The 24,881-nt window shown below is 44.2% G+C and overlaps 1 protein-coding gene across 8 annotated transcripts in view; it reads left to right on the top strand.

Moving 5' to 3' along the window:
- The window catches only part of herc1 (HECT and RLD domain containing E3 ubiquitin protein ligase family member 1), a 466,732-nt gene that overhangs the window by 121,259 nt on the left and 320,592 nt on the right, over positions 1-24,881 (top strand). For 7 of the 8 annotated variants that reach the window (XM_072553323.1, XM_072553316.1, XM_072553320.1 and 4 more), the window contains exon 19: positions 19,854-20,027. The exons of the other annotated variant lie outside the window; for it this stretch is intronic. In XM_072553323.1, coding sequence (XP_072409424.1) covers positions 19,854-20,027 — 174 coding nt within the window. The remainder of the gene's footprint in view (positions 1-19,853; positions 20,028-24,881) is intronic. 8 annotated transcript variants of the gene reach the window in all.

Genomic DNA, 24,881 nt, shown 5'->3' on the forward strand with positions numbered 1-24,881 from the left:
TGTGGCCATTACAGAGACGTGGGTAGAACAGGGACAGGAATGGCTGTTGCAGGTTCCAGGGTTTAAATGTTTTAGTAGGGTCAGAGATGGGGGTAAAAGAGGGGGAGGTGTGGCATTGCTTGTCAAGGATAGTATTACAGCGGTAGAAAGGGTGATGCAGGAAGACTTGCCATCTGAGGTAGTTTGGGCAAAGGTTAGAAATAGGAAAGGTGAGGTCACACTGTTAGGAGTTTTCTACAGGCCTCCTAATAGTCCGAGAGAAGTAGAGGAAAGTATTGCGAGGATGATTCAGGAGAAGAGTGAAAGTAGCAGGGTGGTTGTTATGGGAGACTTTAACTTCCCAGATATTGACTGGGAAAGCTATAGCTCGAGTTCGTTAGATGGGTCGGTGTTTGTCCAATGTGTGCAGGAGGGTTTCCTGACACAATATGTAGATAGGCCAACAAGAGGTGAGGCTATACTGGATTTGGTTCTAGGTAATGAACCAGGCCAGGTGTTAGACTTGGAGGTAGGTGAGCACTTTGGGGGCAGTGACCACAACTCGGTGACTTTTACTCTAGTGATGGAGAGGGATAAGTGTGCGCTGCAGGGCAACAGTTATAGCTGGGGGCAGGGAAATTATGCAGTGAGGCATGACTTAGGATGCGTGGATTGGAAAAATAGGCTTCAAGGGAAGAACACAAATGATATGTGGAGATTGTTCAAGGAACAGCTAATAAGTATGTACCAGTCAGGCAGGGAAGAAAGGGTCTTGTGAGGGAGCCGTGGATTAATAAGGAATTAGAATCCCTTGTGAAAGGGAAGAGGGCGGCCGATGTAAAGCTGAGGCGTGAAGGTTCAGTTGGGGCGATTGAGAGTTATAAGGTAGCCAGGAAGGATCTAAAGAGAGAGCTAAGAGCAGCAAGAAGGGGACATGAAAAGTTTTGGGACCATTGCTGTTTGTCATTTTTATAAATGACCTGGAGGCTGGGTGAGCAAGTTTGCGGATGACACGAAAGTCGGTGGAGTTGTGGACAGCGAAGAAGAATGTGGCAGGTTACAGCGGGATATAGATAAGTTGCAGAGCTGGGCAGAAAGGTGGCAAATGGAATTCAATGTCGCTAAGTGTGAAGTCATTCACTTTGGTAGGAGTAACAAGAAGATGGATTACTGGGCTAATGGTAGACTACTTGGCAGTGTGGATGAGCAGAGGGATCTTGGTGTCCATGTACACAGATCTTTGAAAGTTGCCACCCAGGTAAATAGTGCTGTGAAGAAGGCATATAGCGTACTGGGCTTTATTGGTAGAGGAATTGAGTTCCGGAGTCCTGCGGTCATGTTGCAGTTGTATAAGACTCTGGTGCGGCCTCATCTGGAATATTGTGTGCAGTTTTGGTCACCATACTATAGGAAGGATGTGGAGGCATTGGAACTAGTGCAGAGGAGGTTTACCAGGATGTTGCCTGGCATGGTAGGAAGATCGTATGAGGAAAGGCTGAGGCACTTGGGGTTTTTCTCATTGGAGAAAATAAGGTTTAGGGGAGATTTGATAGAGGTGTACAAGATGATTAGGGGTTTAGATAGGGTTGACAGTAAGAACCTTTTTCTGCGTATGGAGTCAGCTGTTACTAGGGGACACAGCTTTAAATTAAGGGGTGGTAGGTATAGGACAGATGTTAGGGGTAGATTTTTTACTCAGCGGGTTGTGAGTTCATGGAATGCCCTGCCAGTAGCAGTGGTGGACTCTCCCTCTTTATGGTCATTCAAGCGGGCATTGGACAAGCATATGGCGGTTATTGGGCTAGTGTAGGTTAGGTAGGCTTCGGTCGGCGCAACATCGAGGGCCGAAGGGCCTGTACTGCGCTGTATTTTTCTATGTTCTATGTCTTGGCCTTGTTCTTGGTCTCACTCTTTCGATCTCTTACTCTCACTCTCTTGCTCTTACGCTCGCTCTCGCTTGCTTGGTCTCAGTCATGCACTTGCAGGCTCGAACTCTTTTTTCTCTCTCTCTCTCTCCTCCTCTCTCTCTCTGTGTCCATGTCTGTCTGTCTTGCTCACTCTCGGTCTCAATAGACAATATGTGCAGGAGTAGGTCATTTGGCCCTTGGAGCCAGCACCATCATTCATTATGATGGCTGAGCATCCACAATCAGTATCCTGTTCCTGCCTTATCCCCATAACCGTTGATTCCACTATCCTTAAGAGGTCTATCCATCTCTTTTTTGAAAGTATCCAGACCTGGCCTCCACTGCCTTCTGGGGCAGAGCATCCCATATATCCACCACTCTCCGAGTGAAGACGTTTCTCCTCAACTCTGTACTAAATGGCCTACCTCTTATTTTTAATCTGTGTCCTCTGGTTCTAGACTCTCCCATCAGCAGAAACATGCTTCTTGCCTCCAGAATGTCCAATCCTTTAGTAATCTCATACATCTTAATCAGATCCCCCCCTCATACTTGTAAACTCAAGTGTATACAAGCCCAGTTGCTCCTCTATTCAACATATGATAGTTCTGCAGTTCCAGGAATTCATCTCGTGAACCTATGCTGCACTCCCACAATAGCCAGAATGTCCTTCCTCAACTTTGGAGACCAAAACTGCACAACAGTACTCCAGATGCAGACTCAACAGAGCCCTGTACAGGTGCAGAAGGAGCTCTTTGCTCCTATATTCAATTCCTCTTGTTATGAAGACCAGCATGCCATTAGCTTTCTTCACTGCCTACTGTACCTGCATGCTTGTTTTCATTGACTGATGTACAAGAACACCTAGATCTTGTTGTACTTCCCCTTTACCCAACTTGACTCCATTTAGATAGTAATCTGCCTTCCTGTTCTTGCCACCATAGTGGTTAACCACACAATTATCCACATTAAACTGCATTGCTATGCATCTGACCACTCACCTAGCCTGTCCAAGTTACCCTGTATTCTCATAACATCCTCCTCACATTTCACTCTGCCACTCAGCTTTGTGTCATCAGCAAATTTGCTAATATTACTTCATCTATATCATTAATGTATATTGTAAATAGCTGCGGGCCTAGCACAGAACCTTGAGGTACCCCACTGGTCATCGCCTGCTATTCTGAAAGGGACCATTTATCACTACTCTTTGCTTCCTGTCAGCCAGCTAGTTTTCAATCCAAGTCAATATTTTGCCCCCCTCCCCGTACCATGTGCCCCAATTTTGCTCACTAATCTCCTACATTGGACTTTATCAAAGACTTTCTGAAAGTCCAGGTGCACTACATCCACTGGCTCTCCCTTGTTCATCTTCATAGTTATATCCTGAAAATATTCTAGAAGATTAGTCAAGCACGATTTCCCCTTCGTAAATCCATGCTGACTCTGACCTATCCTGTTACTGCTATCCAAATGAGTTGTAATTTCATCTTTTATAATTGACTCCAGCATCTTTCCTGCCGCTGACGTCAGGCTAACTGGGCTATAATTCCCTGTTTTCTCTCTCCCTCCTTTCTTGAAAAGTGGGACAATATTAGCCACCCTCCAATCCACAGGAACTGATCCTGAATCTATAGAACATTGGAAAATGATTACCAGTGCATTCACGATTTCTAGAGCCACCTCCTTAAGTACCCTGGGATGCTGACCATCAGGTCCTGGGGACTTATCAGCCTTCAGACTTAACAGTCTATCCAACACCATTTTCTGCTTAATATAAATTCCCTTCAGTTCATCCATTACCCTCGGTCCTTCAGCCACTATTTTATCTGGGAGATTGCTTGTATCTTCCCTAGTGAAGACAGGTCCAAAGTACCTCTTCAACTCTTCTGCCATTTCCTTGTTCCCCACAATAAATTCACCAGTTTCGTTTTTCAAGGGCCCAATTTTAATCTTAACCATTTTGTTTTCTTTTCACATACGTAAAAAAGCTTTTACTATCCTCCTTTTATATTTTTGACCAGTTTGCCTTCGTACCTCATTTTTTTTCTCCGTATATTGCCTTTTTAGTTATCCTCTGTTGTTTTTTTAAAAGTTTCCCAGTCCTCTGGCTTCCCGCTGATCTTTGCTATGTTATACTTCTTCTCTTACAGTCCTTAACTTCTCTCGTCAGCCACGGCTGCCCCTGCCTCCCCTTAGGATCTTTCTTTCTCTTTGGAATGAACTGATTCTGCACCTTCTGCATTATATCCAGAAATACCTGCCATTGTTGTTCCACTGCCATCCCTGCTAGGGTATTGAACCATTGAACCTTAGCCAGCTCCTCCCTCAGAGCTCCATAGTTCCCTTTGTCAACTGCAATACTGACACTCCCAATTCTCTCTCTCAAATTGCAGATTAAAACTTATCATTTTAAGGTCACTACCTCCTAATGGCTTCGAGGTCCCTGATCAAATCTGGTTCGATGCACAACACCAAATCCAGTATTGCTTTCTCCCTGGTAGGCTTCAGTACAAGCTGTTCTACGAATCCATCTCGGAGGTACTCCAAAAGCTCCCTTTCTTGGGGTCCAGTACCATCCTGATTCTCCCAGTCTACCTGCATGTTGAAATCCCCCATAACAACTGTAATAGTACCTTTGCAACAGGTCAAATTCAACTCCTCATTCAACTTACACCCTACATCCAGACTCCTGTTTGGGGGCCTGTAGGTAACTTCCAATAGGGTCTTTCTCCCCTTAGAATGTCTCAGCTCTATCCATACTGACTCTACATCTCCTGATTCTGTGTCCCCCCTCACAAGGGACTGAATATCATTCCTCACCAACAGGGCCACCCCACCCTCTCTGTCTGTCTGTCTGTCCTTTTGATAGCATGTATAGCCTTGACTATTCATTTCTCAGGCCCTGTCCAGTTGAAGCCACGTCTGTTATCCCCACAACATCATACCACCAATTTCCAACTGAGCCTCAAGCTCATGCACTCATGCTCTCTCACTTCCTCCATCTCTCACTCTCTTTCTCTCTCACGCGCTCTCTCTCTCGCTCTCTCTGTCTGTCTAGGGTGTCTGTCTCTCTCTCTCTGTCAGGAGTCCCTGTCTCTCTCTATTCCTAGCTGGTATCTCTGGCTCTCTATCTCTCTCTGTCTCTGTTTATCTTTCTTGATCTCAGGTTTCTATCTCTGTTGTGGTTCTGTTCGCCGAGCTGGGAATTTGTCTTGCAAACGTTTCGTCCCCTGTCTAGGTAACATCCTCAGTGCTTGGGAGCCCTCTGTGAAGCGCTTCTGTGCTGTTTCCTCCGGCATTTATAGTGGCCTGTCTCTGCCGCTTCCGGTTGTCAGTTCCAGCTGTCCGCTGTAGTGGCCGGTATATTGGGTCCAGGTCGATGTGTTTGTTGATAGAGTCTGTGGATGAGTGCCATGCCTCTAGGAATTCCCTGGCTGTTCTCTGTTTGGCTTGCCCTATAATGGTAGTGTCGTCCCAGTCGAATTCATGTTGCTTGTCGTCTGTGTGTGTGGCTACTAAGGATAGCTGGTCATGTCGTTTCGTGGTTAGTTGGTGTTCGTGTATATGGATCGTTAACTGTCTTCCTGTTTGTCCGATGTAGTGTTTTGTGCAGTCCTTGCATGGGATTTTGTACACTACATTAGTTTTGCTCATGTTGGGTATCGGGTCCTTTGTTCTGGTGAGTCGTTGCCTGAGCGTGGCTGTTGGTTTGTGTGCTATTATGAGTCCTAGTGGTCACAGTAGTCTGGCTGTCAGTTCAGAAATGCTCCTGATGTTTGGTAGTGTGGCTAGTCGTTTAGGTTGCGGCATGTCCTCGTTCCGTTGTCTCTCCCTTAGGCATCTGTTGATGAAATTGCGAGGGTATCCGTTTTTGACGAATACCTTGTATAGGTGTTCCTCTTCCTCTTTTTGTAGTTCTGGTGTGCTACAGTGTGTTATGGCCCTTTTGAATAGTGTCCTGATGCAACTTCGTTTGTGTGTGTTGGGGTGGTTGCTTTCATAGTTTAGGACTTGGTCTGTGTGTGTGTGGCTTTCCTGTAAACCTTTGTGGTGAATTCTCCGTTCGGTGTTCTCTGTACCATCATGTCTAGGAATGGGAATTGGTTGTCCTTTTCTTCCTCTCTAGTGAATCAGATTCCTGTGAATGTGGCGTTGATGATCTGGTGTGTGTTCTCTATTTCTGTGTTTTTAATTATTACAAAGGTGTCATCCACGTATCTGACCCAGAGTTTGGGTTGAATTTGTGGTAAGACTGTTTGTTCTAATCTTTGCATTACTGCTTCTGCTATGAGTCCAGAGATCGGTGAGCCCATGGGTGTTCCGTTGATTTGTTCGTATATCTGGTTGTTGAATGTGAAGTGTGTTGTGAGGCACAAGTCCAGTAGTTTAAGTATGCAGTCTTTGTTGATAGGTTCAACGTCCTGTTGTCTGTATGTCTGTCCAGCAGGTTGGCTATTGTTTCTTTGGCTAGGGTTTTGTCGATGGAGGTGAACAGTGCCGTTACATCGAATGAGACCATAGTTTCTTCCTTGTCATTGTGTATATTTCTGATGATGTCCAAGAATTCCTGTGTCGATTGTATAGATTGTCTGGATCCGCTGATCAGGTGTTTCAGTTTCTGCTGTAGTTCTTTGGCCAGTTTGGCCAAAATCCCATGCAAGGACTGCACAAAACACTACATCGGACAAACAGGAAGACAGTTAACGATCCATATACATGAACACCAACTAGCCACGAAACGACACGACCAGCTATCCTTAGTAGCCACACACAGACAACAAACAACATGAACTCGACTGGGACAACACTACCATTATAGGGCAAGCCAAACAGAGAACAGCCAGGGAATTCCTAGAGGCATGGCACTCATCCACAGACTCTATCAACAAACACATCGACCTGGACCCAATATACCGGCCACTACAGCGGACAGCTGGAACTGACAACCGGAAGCGGCAGAGACAGGCCACTATAAATGCCGGAGGAAACAGCACAGAAGCGCTTCACAGGAGGCTCCCAAGCACTGAGGATGTCACCTAGACAGGGGACGAAACATTTGCAAGACAAATTCCCAGTTCGGTGAACAGAACCACAACGAGCACCCAAGCTACAAATCTTCTCCCAAACTTTCTATCTCTCTGTCAAGGGTTTCTATCTCCCTGTCTCTCGCGCGTGCTCTCTCTCTCGCTCTCTCTCTCGCTCTCTCTCTCTCTCTCTCTCTCTCTCTCTCTCTCTCTCTCTCTCTCTCTCTCTGTGTCTGTCTCTCGCTCTGTATCTGTCTGTCTCTCTCTCTCGCTCTCGCTCTCTCTCATATTGTCATTGTCTCTGTCCTTCTCTCTTGTGTCTGTCTGTTTTTCTCTCTCTCTCTCCTCTCTCTTCCCTCCCCTCCCCCACTTTTTGGTCTCGGTCTCTCTCTCTCTGCCTCTCTCCCCCACTTTCACTCACTCTCTCTCTGGCATGTTCTGGATTCGAACTATTGTGCACATGTTGTCAGTGCCCATAGCCTCTGCAGTATCCAGTGCCTCCAAATCCTCCACATGCTATCATGTGGAGTCAGGCTTACTGGCCATCACTGGAGGGAGCCAGGATGGATCACGATGTTGGACTTTTCCTGAAAGATTGCTGCAAATGCTTTGACCTTATCAATTGGAGTGATGTATTGGGCTCTTCCATCATGTAGAATTTATGGAGATTGCTGTTCCTCCAGTTGTTCAGTTGTCAGTTAGATGACGGTATGGGTAGGTAGATAAAACAAAGATTGGCCACAATATTGACAGTGAGAATTTGGTTTGGGTTACAGAATAAGTGGATTTGTTAGATAGGTAGATCTATGGCAGATGCAATTTAGTGCTAAAAATGTGAGGTGATGTGTTTTCAAAGAAGGAATAACAGTGTATTAAATGAATGGCAGGATACTCTAAAGCTCTGAGGCATCTTGGGATGCTTGTCCACAGATCCCTAAAGGTGGCAGAACAGCTTGATAATCAGGAAACCATACAAGAAGCTTGTCATGTCAGTTGTGGCATAGATTATAAGCACATGGAGATCATGAGTGGCATGGATAGCGGAAAAAGACAAGGTCTTCCCCCTAGGGTATGGGAGACCAGAGCGAGAAGGCATAGGTTTAGGGTGAGAGGGGAAAGACTTAAAAGGGATCTAAAGGGCAACTTTTTCATGCAGAGGGTGGTGCGTGTATGGAATGAGCTGCCAGCAGGAGTGGTGGAGTCTGGTACAATTATAACATTTAAAAGGCATCTGGGTGGGTACACGAATAGAACATGGAACATTACAGCACAGAACAAGCCCTTCAGCCCTCAATGTTACACCGACCAATGGAACCAATCTGAAGTCCATTTAACCCACACTATTTCATTTTCATTCATATGTTTATCCAATGATCATTTAAATGTCCTTGAAGTTGGCGAGTCTACTATGTTGCAGGCAGTGTGTTCTATGCGCCTACTACTCTCTGAGTAATGAAACGACCTCTGACATCTGTCCTATATCTATCACCCCTCAATTTAAAGCTATGTCCCCTCGTGGTAGCCATCACTGTCCGAGGAAAAATGCTCTCACTGTCCACCCTATCTAACCCTCTGATTATCTTATATGTCTCAATTAAGTCACCTCTCAACCTTGTTCTCTCAAACGAAAACAGCATCACATCCCTCCGCCTTTCCTCATAAGACCTTCCCTCCATACCAGGCAACATCATAGTAAATCTCCTCTGAACCCTTTCCAAAGCTTCCACATTCTTCCCATAATACGGTGACCAGAACTGTATGCAGTACTCTAAATGCAGTTGAAACAGAGATTTGTACAACTGCAACATGACCTCATGGCTCTGAAACTCATTCCTTTGAGTAATAAAAGCTAACACACTGATGCCTTCTTAACAACCTTATCAACTTGCGTGGCAACTTTCAGGAATCTATGTGCATGGACACAGCTCTCTGCTCATATACACTACCATGGATCTTACCATTAGCTCAATACTCTTTATTCTTTTTGCTCCTTCCAAAGTGAATCACCTCACACTTTCTGCATTAAACTCTCAGCCCAGCTCTGCAGCTTATCTATGTACCTCTGTAACCTGCAACATCCTCTGGCAATACCAAAACTTCACCGACCTTAGTGTTATCCATGAATTTACTAACCTGTCCTTCTTCACCCACATCCAGATCATTTATGAAAATGACAAACAGCAGTGGCCCTGATCCTTGCGGTGCACCACAAGTAACTGAACTCCAGGATGAAATTTTCCTATCAACCACCACCCTCTGTCTTCTTTCAGTTAACCAATTTCTGATCGAAACCGCTAAATCGCCCTCAATCCCATGCTTCCGTATTTTGTGCAAAAGCCGACCTTGGAGAACCTTATCAACAGCATACCGAAATCCATATACATCACAGCAACCGCTTTACCTGTTTGGTCACCTTCTCAAAGAACTCAATAAGGTTTGTCAGGCACATTACCCTTCACAAAACAATGTTGATTATCCCTCATCAACTTATTCCTTTTTGGATGATTATGAATCCTCTTTCTTATATCCTATTCCAACACATTCCATGCAACTAAAGTAAGGTTCACTGAAATTCTGAAAGTTTCAATCAGATCCTTTATAAACTCAATCGAGTTTAGTCCCAGATTTTTCAAACATTCCTCATTAGTCTTCATTCTTGGGATCATTCTCATGAACCTCCTCTCAACCTACTCAAAGACCAATACATCTTTCCTAAGGTGTGAAACTGAAAATTGCTCAAAGTACCTTAAATTAGTTCTGACCAGGGTTATATCTACTCCCCTTCTTGAGCAAGGAGACATTTGCTATCCTCCAGTCTTCTGGCACTATTCCTGTAGACAATGATGACATAAAGATCAAAGCCAAAGTCTCTGCAATCTCTTCCCTGGCTTTCCAGAGGATTCTAGGATAAATGCCATTTGGCCAAGGGGACTTGTATATTTTCACACTTTCCAGAATTGCTAACCCCTCCTTCATGTGAACTTCAATCCCATGTTGTCTAGTCGCCTGCATTTCAGAATTCTCCTCGACAGCATTGTCTTTTTCCAGTGTGAATACTGCTGAAAAATATTCATTTAGTGCTCTCCTATCTCCTCGGACTTCACGCATAACTTCCTATTACAATCCTTGATTAGCCCTCATCTTACTCGAATAGTTTTATTCCTGATATAATATAGAAAGCTTTAGAGTTTTCCTTGATCCCATCTGCCAACAACTTCTCACATGCCCTCCTGGCTTTTCTTAGTTCTCTCTTTAGGTCTTTCCTGGCTAACTTGCAACTTTGAAGCACCCAACTGAGACTTCACGTCTCATCTTAACATAAGCCTTCTTCTTCCTCTTGACAAGTGACTCCACTTCTTTTGTAAACCATGGCTCCCACTGTCAACCATTTCCTCCCTGCCTGACAGGTACATACTTATCAAGGACACATATTAGCTGTTTCTTGAATAAGCTCCACAATGCAATTGTGCCCATCCTATGCATCCTAAATCTTACATAACCGCATAATAATCGCCTTTCCCCCAAGTATAACTCTTGCCCTGTGGTGTTTACCTGTTCTTTTCCATCGCTAAATTAACAACCAACTTGGGTTAGTATTACATGCTCACCTACCTTCAAATTTAACCCCTGGCCATGTTCATTAACCGGTACCAAACCCAATATGGTCTCGCCCCTTGTTGGCCTATTATACCCTAGTTTCAAACTTCCAGCTCAGCACTGTCTCCTTGACTTGTCCGGACTTGTCCGACCTGCCTATCTCATTTTCGACCTATCCACTCCACCCTCTCCTCCTTGACCTATCACCTTCATCTCCTCCCCCACTCACCCATTGTACTCTATGCTACTCTCTCCCCACCCCCACCCTCCTCTAGCTTATCTCTCCACGCTTCAGGCTCACTGCCTTTTTGCCCGAAACGTCGATTTCGCTGCTCCTTGGATGCTGCCTGAACTGCTGTGCTCTTCCAGCACCACTAATCCAGTATCTACATACTGTGTCAGGAAACCATCCTGCACACGTTGGACAAAAACTGACTCATCCAAAGTACTCGAACTGTAGTATTCCAGTCAATATTAGGAAAGTTAAAGTCCCCCATGACAACTCCCTTTTACTCTTGCTCATATCCAGAATCATCTTTGCTATCCTTTCCTCAACATCTCTGGAACTATTCAGAGGCCTGTAGAAAACTCCAAACAGGGTGACCTCTGCTTTCCTGTTTCTAACCTTAGCCCATACTATCTCCGTAGACAATTTCTCAGCCATACTTTTTGTGACTGTAATACTGTCCTTGACGAACAATGCTCGACCTCCCTCTGCTTTATGCATGTCTCTGAAATGGCCACAACATCAAGTTCCACTTACCAAATATGAAGTGTTTAGAAGGATATGGGTTAAGTGCTGGCAAATGGGACTAGATTAATTTAGGATACCTGGTTGGCTTGGAGGAGTTGGACTGAACGGTCTGTTTCCATGCTATACATCTGTGATTTGGTCTCCACAGCCTTCTGTGGCAATGAGTTCCACATATTCACCATTCTCTGGCTAAAGAAGTTTCTCCTTAGCTCCGTTCGAAAGGGCCTTCCCTTTACTCTAAGACTGTGCACTTGGTTCTCGACTCTCCTGCCACTGAAAACATCTCCCCAACATCCACTCTGTCCAGGCTGTTCAGTATTCTGTAAGTTTCAATCAGATCCCCCCCAGATCCTTGATAAACTCAATCGAGTTTAGTCCCAGATTCTTCAAACATTCCTCATTAGTCTTCATTCTTGGGATCATTCTCATGAATCTCCTCTCAACCTACTCAAAGACCAATACATCTTTCCTCAGGTTTGAAACTCAAATTTGCTCAAAGTACCTTAAATTTGGTCTGACCAGAGCCTCTCAAAGCCTCCTGCTTTTATATTCTCATCCTCTCGAAATGAATGACAACATTGTATTTGCCTTCCTAATGAGTGACTCAACCTGCAAGCTTACCTTAAGAGAAACCTGGACCAGGGCTCTCAAGTTCTTTTGCACTTCCAATTGCTGAGTTTTCTCCCCATTTACAAAATAGTCCATGTGTCTATTCTTTCTGCCAAAGTGCATGACCTCACGCTTTCTCACATTGTATTTCATCTACCACGTCTTTGCCCACACTCCTAACCTGTCTGAACATTTTTGCAGCCTCCCCGCCGCCTCAATACTACCTGCCTGTCCACCTATCTTTGTATCATCTGCAAACTTAGCCAGAATGCCTTCAGTTCCTTTGTCTATATCATTAATGTATAAAGGGAAAAGTTGTTCCAACACTGACACTTGTGGATCACCACTAGTCACTGGCTTCCATCTTGAGAAGGACTGTTTTATCCCCACTCTTTGCCTTATGCCAGACAGCAAATCTTCTGTCCATGCTAGTAGCTTGCCTGTCACACCATGGGCCCTGATTTTATTCAGCAGCTTCTTGTGCAGCACCTTACCAGAGGCCTTCTGGAAGTCCAGATAGCGAACTTCCATTGGTTCTCCTTGGTCTAATCTGCTCGTTACTTCCTCAAAGAATTCTAGCAAATTTGTTAGGCATGACCTCACCTTGATGAAACCGTGCTGAGTTTGCCCTATTTCACCATGCACTACCAAGTATTTAGAAATCTCATTCTTCACAATGAACTGCAAAGTCTTACCAATGACTGGGGGTTAGGCTAATCAGCCTGTAAGTTCCCATCTTTTGCCTTGGTCTCTTCTTAACCCCCGCCCCCCCCCCCGTTTATCTTTGTGATTTTCCAGGCCTCTTGAATGCTCGCTGATTCCCATGATATCTGAAAGATCGCTATTAAAGCCTCCACTATCTCTTCAGCTATCTCCTTCAGAACTCTAGGGTATAGCCCATCTGATCCAGGCGATTTATCCACTTTCAGACATTTCAATTTTTCTTGCACCTTCTTCTTGGTTCTCATCTCTGCCCCCTTGACTCTCTTGAATTTTTGGTTTGGAGGTGCCAGTGTTGGAGTGGAGTGTACAAAGTCAAAAGTCACACAACACTAGGTTCTAGTCCAACAGGTTTATTTTGAAGCACTAGCTTTCGGACAGTTGCTCTTTCATCAGATAGTTGTGAATTTTTGGGATATTGCTCATGTCTTCCACCATGAAGACTGACACAAAGTGCTTTTATTTAATTCCTCAGCTATTTCTTTGCTCCCCATTACAACTTCTTCATCTTTTGCCAGCTGTCTCATGTCCACTTTTGCCTCTCTTTTGCCCTTTCTATATCAAAGAAATTCTTGTGATCTTTCCTAATACTACCAGCTAGCTTACCCTCATATTTAATCTTCTCCCTCCTTATTTCTTTTTTCATTGTCCTCTATTTGTTTTTGTAGGTTTCCTAATCCTCTGGCTTCCCATTGTCTTTTGCTACATTATATGCTTTCTCTTTTGATTTTATGTTGTATCTGACTTCCCTGGTCAGCCATCCTCCCTTTAGAGTCAGAGAGTTATGGAGTCCTCCATCAATGCGAACCCCATTTCCCTGCACTTGGCCCATAAACCTTTCCTATGCATGTATTTACCCAAATGTCTTTTAAATGTGTTAATGTGCACACACCACAACCACTTCCGCTGGCAGCTCATTGCTTATGCGTACCACCCTCTGTGTAAAAATGTTGCCCTATCAGGTTCCCTTTTATTCTTTGCCCTCTAACCTTAAACTGATGCCCTCTACTCTGCGAGTCCCCAACCCTGGAAGAAAGACTGAGTGCATTCACCCTATCCATGCCTCTCAAGGTCTTATACACTTCTTTAAGATTTCCTCCCGTCTCCTACACTCTAAAGAGAAAAATTCTAGCTTGTTCAACCTCTCCCTGTAACTCCGACCTCTCAGTCCTGGCAACATCCTTTTAAATTTCTTCTGCACTCTTTCCAGTTCAATAACATCCTTCCTTTATGAACACAATACTCCAAGGCTCACCAATGTCCTGCACAATTACAACATCCCAACATCTATATTCAGTGCCCTGACTGATGAAGGCCAGTGATCTAAAAGCCTTCTTCACTGCCCTGTCTACCTGTAACTTCACTTTTGGAGAACTGTTCTCCTGAATTCCAAGGTCTCTGTGTTCCACTACATTACTTAAGACCTTACCATTCGCAATGAAACTCTTATCTTGATTTGACGGTCCAAAATGCAAGACATCACATTTATGTACATTTAACTCCATTTGCATTTCTTGGCTCAGTTCCCCAGCTGAGCGAGGTCCGACTGCAGTTTTTGATAGCCTTCCTCACTCTCCACAATGCATGCTACTTTAGTGTCATCTGCAGACTTAGTATAATCATGCCTTGTACACAATCATCCAAATCATTGATATACATCACAAACAGCAATGGGCCCAGCACCGACACCTGAGGCACTCCACTAGTCACAGGCCTCCAGTCCGTCAAGCATCCTTCTGCTATTACCCTCTGCTTCCTACCATCAAGCCAATTGTGTATCCAATTTGCCACTTTCCCCTGGATTCTATATGATCTAACCTCCAGAGCAGCCTACCATGTGGAACCTTATCAAAGGCCTTACTGAAATCCATATAGACAATGTTTACTGCCCTGCCCTCATTAACCGGTGGCGGCACGGTGGCACAGTGGTTAGCACTGCTGCCTCACAGCGCCTGAGTTCGATTCCTGCCTCAGGCGACTGACTGTGTGGAGTTTGCACATTCTCCCCGTGTCTGTGTGGGTTTCCTCCGGGTGCTCCGGTTTCCTCCCACAGTCCAAAGATGTGCAGGCCAGGTGAATTGGCCATGCTAAATTGTCCGTAGTGTTCGGTAAGGGGTAGATGTATGGGTGGGTTACGCTTCGGCGGGGCGGTGTGGACTTGTTGGGCCGAAGGGCCTGTTTCCACACTGTAAGTAATCTAATCTAATCTAAAAACCTTGCTGGTCACTTCATCAAAGAATTCTAACAAATTTGTGAGGTATGGCCTCCCATGCACAGGGCCATTCTGACTATTCCCAATCAAGCTTTGTATTTTCAACTGCATGTACATCTTATCTCTCAGGATCTTCTCAAATAACTTACCCACCACAGATGATAGGCCTACTGATCTACAGTTCCCAGGTTTTTCTTAGTAGCCCTTCTTGAATAAAGGCACAATGTTTGCAACCCTCCAGTCTTCCAGGATTTTATCCATATCTAACAATGACGCAAAAATATCAGACAGAACCCCCGTAATTTCTTCTCCTGCGTCTTGCAGTGTTCTTGGATATATCTGACCGGGACTAACTTTATTCACGTTCATACATTTGAATATATCAAACATCACCTGTACTGTGAAATGGACTGTCCCCAAGATCTGACCATGAATTTCCTCAAGTTCCCAAGTCTTCACGTCTTTAGTATGCTTTTTCGTTGAGATGAATTTTTGCTGCCTCTCTCAAAGTATTCCCAGAAATTCCTGCCATTTCTGTTCCACTGTCTTTCCTGGTAGGCTTCTCTCCCAGTTGATTCTGGTCAGCTCCTTCCTCATGCCTCTGTAGTTGCCTTTATTTCACTGTAATACTGATTACATCTACTTCTTCTCAATATTATGGTCACTGCCTTCACCTTAAGCTCCCTTATCAAATCTGCCTCATTGCACAGGTAGAGTCGAGACTGTGGTGTTGGAAGAGCACAGCAGGTCAGGCAGCATCCGTGGAGCAGGAAAATCGGCGTTGCGTATATAAGCCCTTCATCAGGAATGCCTCTTAGCACAACAATAAATCCAATATTGCCTGTTCCCTGGTGGGCTCCTGCTCTAAAAAGCCATCTCGTAGAAATTCTGCAAATTCCTTTTCTTGTAATCCACTGCCAATCCACCTGGATATTGAAATCCCCCATGATCACAGTAACCTTGCCTTTCTTACCCACTTCTTCTATCTCTCGGTGTATCTTATGCCTCCAATCCTGACTACTGTTTGGAGGCCTATAGATAACTTGCATTATGTCTCCTTACCTTTGGGCATCCTCAACTCTACCCACACAGATTCTACATCATCTGACCCTGGTTTGTTTATTACTTTTGATTTGATTTCATTTTTTACGAAACAGGCAACCCCACCACCTCAGCCCACCTGCCTGTCTTTTTGATATGATGTATATCCTTGGATATTTGTGGAGGCAATGGCCCAGTGGTATTATTGCTCAACTATTAATTCAGAAACCCAGAATAATGTTCTGGGCACCTGGGTTTTTTTAGATTCCCTACAGTGTGGAAGTAGGCCCTTCGGCCCAACCAGTCCACACCAACCCTCCAAAGAGTAACCCACCCAGACCCATTTCCCTCTGACTAATGCACCTAACACTATGGACAATTGAGTGTGGCCAATTCACCTGACCTGCACATCTTTGGACTGTGGGAGGAAACCGGAGTACCCCCATGCAGACACGGAGAGAACGTGCAAACTCCACACAAACAGTCTTAGACAGGCTGGAATTGAACCAGGGCCGCTGGTACTGTGAAGCAGCAGTGCGAACCACTGAGCCACCGTGGTGGGTTTGAATCCCGCCATGGCAGCTGGAGAAATTTGAATTCAATTTTAAAAATCTGAATTTAAGGGTCGATTGGCCGTGAAACCATTGTCAATTGTAAGAAAAATCCAGCTGATTCACTAATATCCTTCAGGGAAGCAAATCTGCCATCCTTCCCTAGTCTGGTCTACTTGTGACTCTGGACCCATAGCAATGTGGTTGACTCTCAACTGCCCTCTGAAATTGCCTAGCAAACCACTCAGTTATATCAATCACGAGAAAGTTACAACAAAGAAATGAAACCGGATGGACTACTTAGCATCGACCTTGGATCCAGAAAATACAACGGCAAAAACACAAACAGCCCTGTCGACCATGAAAAGACCTCCTTATCAACAGCTGGGGCCTTGTGCCGAAATTGGGAGAGATGTCTCACAGACTAGTCAAGCAACAACTTGTCGTTCTTACAGAATCATACCTTGGATAACACCCTAGATACCATCATTACCATCCAGACCCAGCAGAAATGGCAGCACAGTGGTAGACACAGTGGGGCTTGAGAGTTATAAGTTAGCTAGAAAAGATCTAAAGGAGGGCGAAGAAGAGCCAGCAGGGGACATGAGACTTTGTTGGCAGATAGGATCAAAGAAAACCCGAAGGCCTTCTGTAGGCGTATCAGGGATAAAAGAATGTCTATTGTAAGATTAGGGCCAATCAAAGGTAGTAGAGCAAAGTCGTATGTGGAATTTCAGGACATCAAGGAAGCGCTTAATGAATACTTTTCGTAGGTATTCACATTGGAAAAAGGCAGTGCTACTGAGAATAAGGAGATACAGGCTATAAGATTGGATGTGATTGAGGTTGACAAAGAGGAGGTTTTAGCAATTTTGGAAGGACTGAAATTAGATAATACCCTGGGGCAGGATGGGATTTATCCTTGATTCTCTGGGAAGCCAGGGAGGAGATTGCCGAGCCTTTGACTTCGATCTTTATGTCGTCATTGTCGACAGGAGTGGTACCAGAAGACTGGTCAACAGCAAATGTTGCTCCCTTATTTAAGAAGGGCAGTCGAGTCAACCCTGGTAATTGTAGGCCACTGAGCCTTACTTTCATTGTAAGGTGTTGGAAAAGGTTATAAGAGATTGGATTTATGTTCATCTGGAAAGGAGAAAGTTGATTAGGGAATAGTCAACATGGTTTTGTGAAGGGTAGGTCGTGCCTCACTAACCTTATTGAGTTCTTCGAGAAGGTGACCAAACAGGTGGGTGAAGGTAAGAAGTTGATCTGGTGTAAATGGACTTCAGTAAAGTGTTTGATAAGGTTCCACAAGGTAAGCTAATGCACAAAATAAGGAGTTTCGGGATTGAAGGTAATTTAGTGGTTTGAATCAGAAGTTGGCTAGCTGAAGGAAGACAGAGGGTGGTGGTTGATGGGAAATGTTCATCCTGGAACGCCATTACCAGTGGTGTGCCACAAGGATCTGTTTTGGGACCACTGCTGTTAGTCATTTTTATGTGATCTGGATGTGGGTGTAGAAGGATGGGTAAGTAAATTTGCAGATGACACTAAGGCAGACCGAGTTTTGGATAATGCCTAAGGATATTGTGGGTTGCAGAAGGACGTAGATAAGGTGCAGAGCTGTGCTGAGAAGTGGCAAATGGAGTTTAATGCGGAAAGGTGTGAGGTAGTTCACTTCGGAAGAAACATCAGGAATGCAGAGTCCTGGGCTAATGGTAAGATTCTTGGCAGTATAGATTAACAGAGAGATCTCGGTGTCCAGGTGCATAAATCCCTGAAAGTTGCCACCCAGGTTGATAGGTTGTTAAGAAGGCATATGTTGTCTTGGAGTTTATTGCTAGGGGATTGAGTTTTGGAGCCATGAGGTTATACTTCAGTTGTACAAGACACTCGTAAGGCGGCACCTGGAGTATTGCGTGCAGTTCTGATCACCGCATTATAGTAAGGATGTGGAAGCTTTGGAAAGGGTTCAGAGGAGATTGACTCGGGTGTTGCCTGGTATGGAGGGAAGGTCTTATGAGGAAAGGCAGAGGGACCTGAGGTTGTTTTTGTCAAAGATAAGAAGGTTGGGAGGTTACTTAATCAAGACGTATAAGATAATCAGAGGATTAGATAGGTTGGACAGTGAGAGCCTTTTTCCTCAGATGGTGAAGAGGAGAAAGTGAGGACTGCAGATGCTGGAGATCAGAGCTGAAAATGTGTAGCTGGAAAAGCGCAGCAGGTCAGGCAGCATCCAAGGAACAGGAGAATCGACGTTTCAGGCATGAGCCCTTCTTCATTCCTGAAGAAGGCCTGATGTCTGAAACGTAGATTCTCCTGCTCCTTGGATGCTGCCTGACCTGCTGCACTTTTCCAGCAACACATTTTCACCTCAGATGGTGAAGGCTAACATGAGGGGACATAGCTTTATATTGAGGGGTGATAGATTTAGGACAGATATGAGGGGTAGTTCCTTTACTCAGAGTAGAAGTGACATGGAACGGCCTGCCTGCAACAGTAGTAGACTTGCTGACATTAAGGGCATTGGATAGGTATATGGGTGAAAATGGAATAGTTCAAGTTAGATAGGCTTCGGATTGAGTCCATAGGTCGGTGCAACATCGAGGGCCGAAGGACCTGTACTGCGCTCTAATGTTCTATGTTTTAAGTTTAGAAATTTTACCCAGCAACGAAGGAATGATTAGATACTTCAAAGGATGGTGAGTAGTTTGGAGGGGAACCTGCAGGTGACACTGTTGCCAATTATCTGCTACCCTTTTCTTTCTCGATGGAAGTGGTCATGGGTTTGGAAGGTGCTGTCTAAGGAGCCTTGGTGATTTTCTGCAATGCATCTTGTAGATAGTACACACTGCTGCTACTTAGTGTCAGTGGCAGAATGACAAAATGTTTGTGGATGTGGTGCCAAATCAGCAGGCTGCATTGTCCTGGATCGCGTCAAGCTTTTGAGTGTTGATGGAGCAGCATTTATTGAGATATGTGGGGAGTATTCCATCCCACTTAATGATTTAATATCTGCGTTCCTCCTATGCTTAATTTATTTCATCAGTGACCTTCCCTCCATCAGGTCAAAAGTGGGGATATTCTCAGAATTTGCAACTCCATCGATATTGAAGCAGTCCATTTCCAAAAGTGGCAAGAATTAAACAATATCCAAGCTTCGCCTGACAATTGGCAAGATACATTTGTGCCACACAAATGCCAGGAAATCACTGTCTTCAATAAAGTGTGTGCAGGTGCAACTTCAAATTGTTCTTGTGAAAGTAAACAGAACCTGTACAGATAACTACAATAGATTTTATGATGAGACAAATTAATTCTGATGACAAAGGTCACGTATTAAAATGGGCTTGATGGTATTTGCGTATTTTATTATTTCACCCAATGTGTTTAAAATATTTTTAAATCCTAAGTTTAATGGATATGTGGATAGTCAAAAAAAGACTGTTTGTGATGCAGATAAATGCATGAGCTCTCTGCTGGAAGTTGCACTGTCTGGAAATGAAGAACAGAAACCTTTTGAATATAGCCTTGGTGCCGAGAATATTATGCTTGTTGATCTGGCTTTGGGCTCGACTAAAGAACCTGTCAATGTTCTGTGGCTCAAAATGCAGGACTATGCTGTCAGCAAAGGTAGGTGGGTCCACCTTTTCTGTGTAATTTAAATGTGTATCTGACAGGCACTGGCAGGAAAAATAATAAAGTAATCAAGATGGCGACAATGCTGTACTGTTGAAGGTGTGCCCAGAACATAGTTTAAAAAAGAAACAGAAAGAATTGCGAATGCTGGAGATCAGAAGCAAAAGCAGAAATTACTAGAAAAGCTTGGTTGGTCTGACAGCATCTGTGGAGAGAAATCAGAGTTAGCATTTTAGGTCCAGTGACCCTTCCTCAGAACAGTAGTGAGGTACTGGAGCAAGCAAGCTATAACAACAGACAGTGGGGGCAATGAATGGTGAGCAATGGAAAGGTTAGGGGAATTCAAGGTGTAGTGAGGGATGGAGTGAAAAGGTAACAAGGGTAGGAGCGCAAATGTTCATGAGGGAAAGAAATGAGTAGTGAGGGACAGTGGGGCCCAGTGGTGAGCAATGGGTGGCAAGGGGATAGTGAGAGATAAGAGTTATGAAGGGTTAGTTCCAGTACCATAGACAGCTACAGCACAGAAAAATGCACATTATATCGACCTAATTATTCTGATCCCTTTTCCAGGCCTTGGCATTACAAGAGTACATCTAAATACCCCTAAAATATTATAAGGGTTTTTACTTCTATCACCCGGTACAGGAGGGACGAGAGATAGGGAGGGTAGGCAGAATAAAAGGGAAGTGAGGGATGGGACATAAAAAGAGCAGTGAGGGGTGACAGGACAAACAGAAGTTGGGGTGGGACAATGAAAGGTAGTGGATGGACAATGAGGATCAAAAGTAGTGAGGAATGGGGGAAGAGGTGTAGGGTTAAAATTCTAGAAGGTTAGAATTGATGAAATGAAACTCATGTGGAATGAATGGGATGCTACAATGTGTGGGCCAAAGGAAATAGATAAATAAAGTCATAGAACTCTACACCGTAGAAACAGACCCTTCAGTCCAACTTGTCCATGCTGACCAGATTAAGCTAATCCCATTTGCCAGCATTTAGCCCATATTCCCCCAAAACCCTTCCTGTTCATATACCCATCCAGATGCCTTTTGAATGTTGTAATTTAACCAACCTCCACCATTTCCTCTGGCAGCTCATTCCATCACCATCTGCAAGAAAAGGTTGCCTCTCAGGTCCCTTTTAAATCTTGCCCCTCTCACTTTAAACCTAGTTTTGGACTCCTCCAACCCAGGGAAAAGACCTTGGCTATTCGCCCTATCCAAGCCCCTAATAATTTTATAAACCTCTAAGGTTACCTCTCAGCCTCCGATGCTCCAGAAAAAGTAACCCCAGCTTATTCAGGCTCTCCCTATAGTTCAAACGTTCCAACCCTGTCAAAATCTTGTAAACCTTTTCAAGTTTCACAACATCCTTCCTATAGCAGGGATCACAGAATTGCATGCAGTATTCCAAATATGGCCTAACCAATGCCCTATACAGCTGCAACATGACCTCCCAACTCCTTTACTCAATGCACTGACCAGTAAAGGAAAGCATACCAAATGCCTTCTTCGCTATCCTGTCCACCTGTGACTCCACTTTCAAGGAATTATGAACCTGCACTCCAAGGTCTCTTTGTTTAGCAACACTCCCCAGGACTTTACCATTAAGTGTATAAGTCCTGCCCTGATTTGCCTTTCCAAAATGCTATACCTCATGTTTGTCTAAATTCAACTCCATCTGCCACTCCCATTGGCCCATCTGATTGTATTCTGAGGTAACCTTCTTCACTGTCGAGTGTGGTGCAGGAAAACCACAGCAGGCTAGGCAGCATCCGAGGAGCAGGAGAATCAACATTTCAGGCACGAGCCCTTCATCAGCAACCTTCTTCATTGTCCACTGCAGCTTCAATTTTGGTGTCATCAGCAAACTTAATAAACATACCTTTTATGTTCACATTTAAATCATTTGTATAAATGACGAAAAGCAGTGGACCCAACACCAAACCTTGTGGCACACCACTGGTCACGGGCCTCCAGTCTGAAAAGCAACCCTCCACCATCACCATCTGTCTTCTACCTTCGAGCCAGTTCTATATCCAAATGGCAAGTTCTCCCTCTATTTCACGTGATCTCACTTTTGAGCGACATTGAGGAACCTTGTCGAATGCCTGACTGAAGTCCACATAAAGCACACCCACTGCTCTGTCCTCATCAATCCTCTTCATCACTTCTTCAAAAACTTCAATGGAATTGGTGAGACATGATTTCTAATGCACAGGGCCACATTGACTATCAGAAATAAGTCCTTTTGTCTTTCCAAATACACACAAATTCTGACCCTCAGGATTCCCTCCAACAATCTACTCTTCAAAAACACTGATGTCAGGCTCACTGGTCTATGGTTCCCTAGCTTTTCCTTACCATATTTCTTAAGTAATCGTTTCCCATTAGTCAACCACCAGTCTTCTGATACCTCACCTGTGGCTATTGATGGTACAAATATCTCAGCAAGGGGCCCAGCAATCACTTGCTTAGCTTCCCACAGAGTTCTAGGATACGCCTGATCAAGTGTGGGGATTTATCTACCTTTATGCGTTTTAAGACGTCCAGTACGAACACCTCTGTAATATGGACATTTTTCAAAATGTTGCTATTTATTTCCCCATGTTCTCTATCTTCCATATCCTCCTCCACAGTAAACACTCTTGTGAAATACTTGTTTAGTATCTTTCCTCATTTCCTGCAGTTGCACGCATAGACTGCCTTGCTGATCTTTGAGGGGCCCTATTCTCTCCCTAGTTACCCTTTTGTCCTTAATGTATCTGTAGATGCTCCTTGGCCTTATTTCCCAAAGCTCTCATGTCCCCATTTCTGCCCTCCTGATTTCCCTTTTAGTTATTTGTACTGCCTTTATACTGTTCACAAGATTCACTCAGTCCCTGCTGTCGATACCTGACAGATGCTTCCTTCTTATTTTTGACCAAAACATCAATTTCTTTGGTCACCCAGCCTTACCCTTGCTCTGTATTGTCTCTGGACTCATTTTTGAAGGCTTTCCATGTTCTAGCTGTCCTTTTACATGCAAACATCCACCCCAAATCAACTTTTGAAAGTTCTTGTTTAGTACCATCAAAATTGACCTTCCTCCAATTCAGATCTTTAAATTTTAGATCTGGCCTATCCTTTTTCATCACTATTTTAAAACTAATAGAATTATGGTCGCTGGCCCCAAAGTGCTCCCACACTGACACCTCAGTCACTTGCCCTGCCTTATTTCCCAAGAGTAGGTCAAGTTTAGCACTTTCTGTGGTAGGTACATCCACATACTGAGTGAGAAACTTTTTTTGTGCGTACTTAGCAAATTCCTCTCCATCCAGTCCCAATCTATATTTGGAAAGTTAAAATCTTCTACTATAATTACCCTATTATTCTTACAGGTAACTGAGATCTCTGAACAAAGTTGTTTCTCAATTTCCTGATGACTATTCGGGGAGTCTATAGTACAATCCCAAAAAAGGTGATTATACCTTTTTTTAGATTCCCTGCAATGTGCAAACAGGCCCTACGGCCCAACAAGTCCATACTGACCCTCTGAAGAGTAACCCACCCAGACCCATTTCCCTCTGACTAATGCACTTAACACTGTGGGCAATTTAGCATGGCCAATTCACCTGACCTGCACATGTTTTGGACAGTGGGAGGAAACCGGAGCACCTGGAGAAAACTCATGCAGACATGGGCAGAATGTGCAAACTGTGAGGCAGCAGTGCTAACCACCGAGCCACCATGCCGTCCCAATTTCTCTTATTTCTCAATTCCACTCAAATATTTTACCTGGATGTATTCGCAGGACAATCCTTTCTAATTATATCCGTAACATTGTCTCTAATTGAAAATACCAATCTCCCTCCTCTATTCCCCCCTCCCCCGGCAGTCTTATCTAATCTGTGGAACATTAAGCTGCCAGTTCTGTCCATTCCGGAACTGCGTCTCTAATTGCTATGATATTCCAGTCCCATGTTTCCATCCTGAATTCATATGCCATACCTGTTGGGCTTCTTGCATTGAAATAAATGCAGTTTAATTTCTCAGTCCTAAATGAAACTGGAGGAGATTTCAGAACAAGGGAAATTATAGCATAGAATGCCCACAATGTGGAAGCAGGCCATTCAACCCATCGAGTCCACATTGACCATCTGAAAACATCTGACCCAAACCCACCCTATCTTTGCAAGTCTGCATTTCCCATGACTAATCCACCTAGCCTGCACGTACCTGGACACTGTGGGCAATTCGATATGGCCAGTGTACCTAATCTGCAAATCATTGGACTGTGGAAGAAAACCTGAGCACCCGGAGGAGATCCATGCAGACACTGAGAATGTTCAAACTCCACACAGATCGTTGCCAATGGCAGAATTGAACCCAGGTCCTTGGCGTTGTGAGGTACCAATGCTAGCCACAGTGCCACAAAAGGAAAAGTGTTTCTTCTAATTTGGACCAAGATTTTGAATCCAGTTCTTGGGAAATACGGAATCATTAACATTTAATGGCTTTTATATGGTAATCTTGACCGTAAATGTCAAGATGCCATTCAGAGCTTTTTGAGTTTGAACTTGACGCTAGCAAGTCTGACCCAGGAAGTTAGAATGTCAGGCATCAGAGAAAACTCATTCTCGTCTTTACAATCATCTGAAAATCCACTCCAAGTCAAACTCTAGCCTGACTTGGAAACATTTTCATTGGGTCATAATCCTGGAATTCCCTTCCCACTGGCAGTGTGGTTGTCTTTACATGCCAGGGACTGCAGTGTTTAAAACGGCAGCGCACCATCAACTCCTTGAGAATATTTAGGGATGAACAATAAATGCTGGTCCAGACAGTGAAACCAACATGCCATGAACAA

Source organism: Chiloscyllium punctatum, chromosome 33, assembly GCF_047496795.1.
Source record: "Chiloscyllium punctatum isolate Juve2018m chromosome 33, sChiPun1.3, whole genome shotgun sequence".
NCBI classification, from domain to species: domain Eukaryota; kingdom Metazoa; phylum Chordata; class Chondrichthyes; order Orectolobiformes; family Hemiscylliidae; genus Chiloscyllium; species Chiloscyllium punctatum.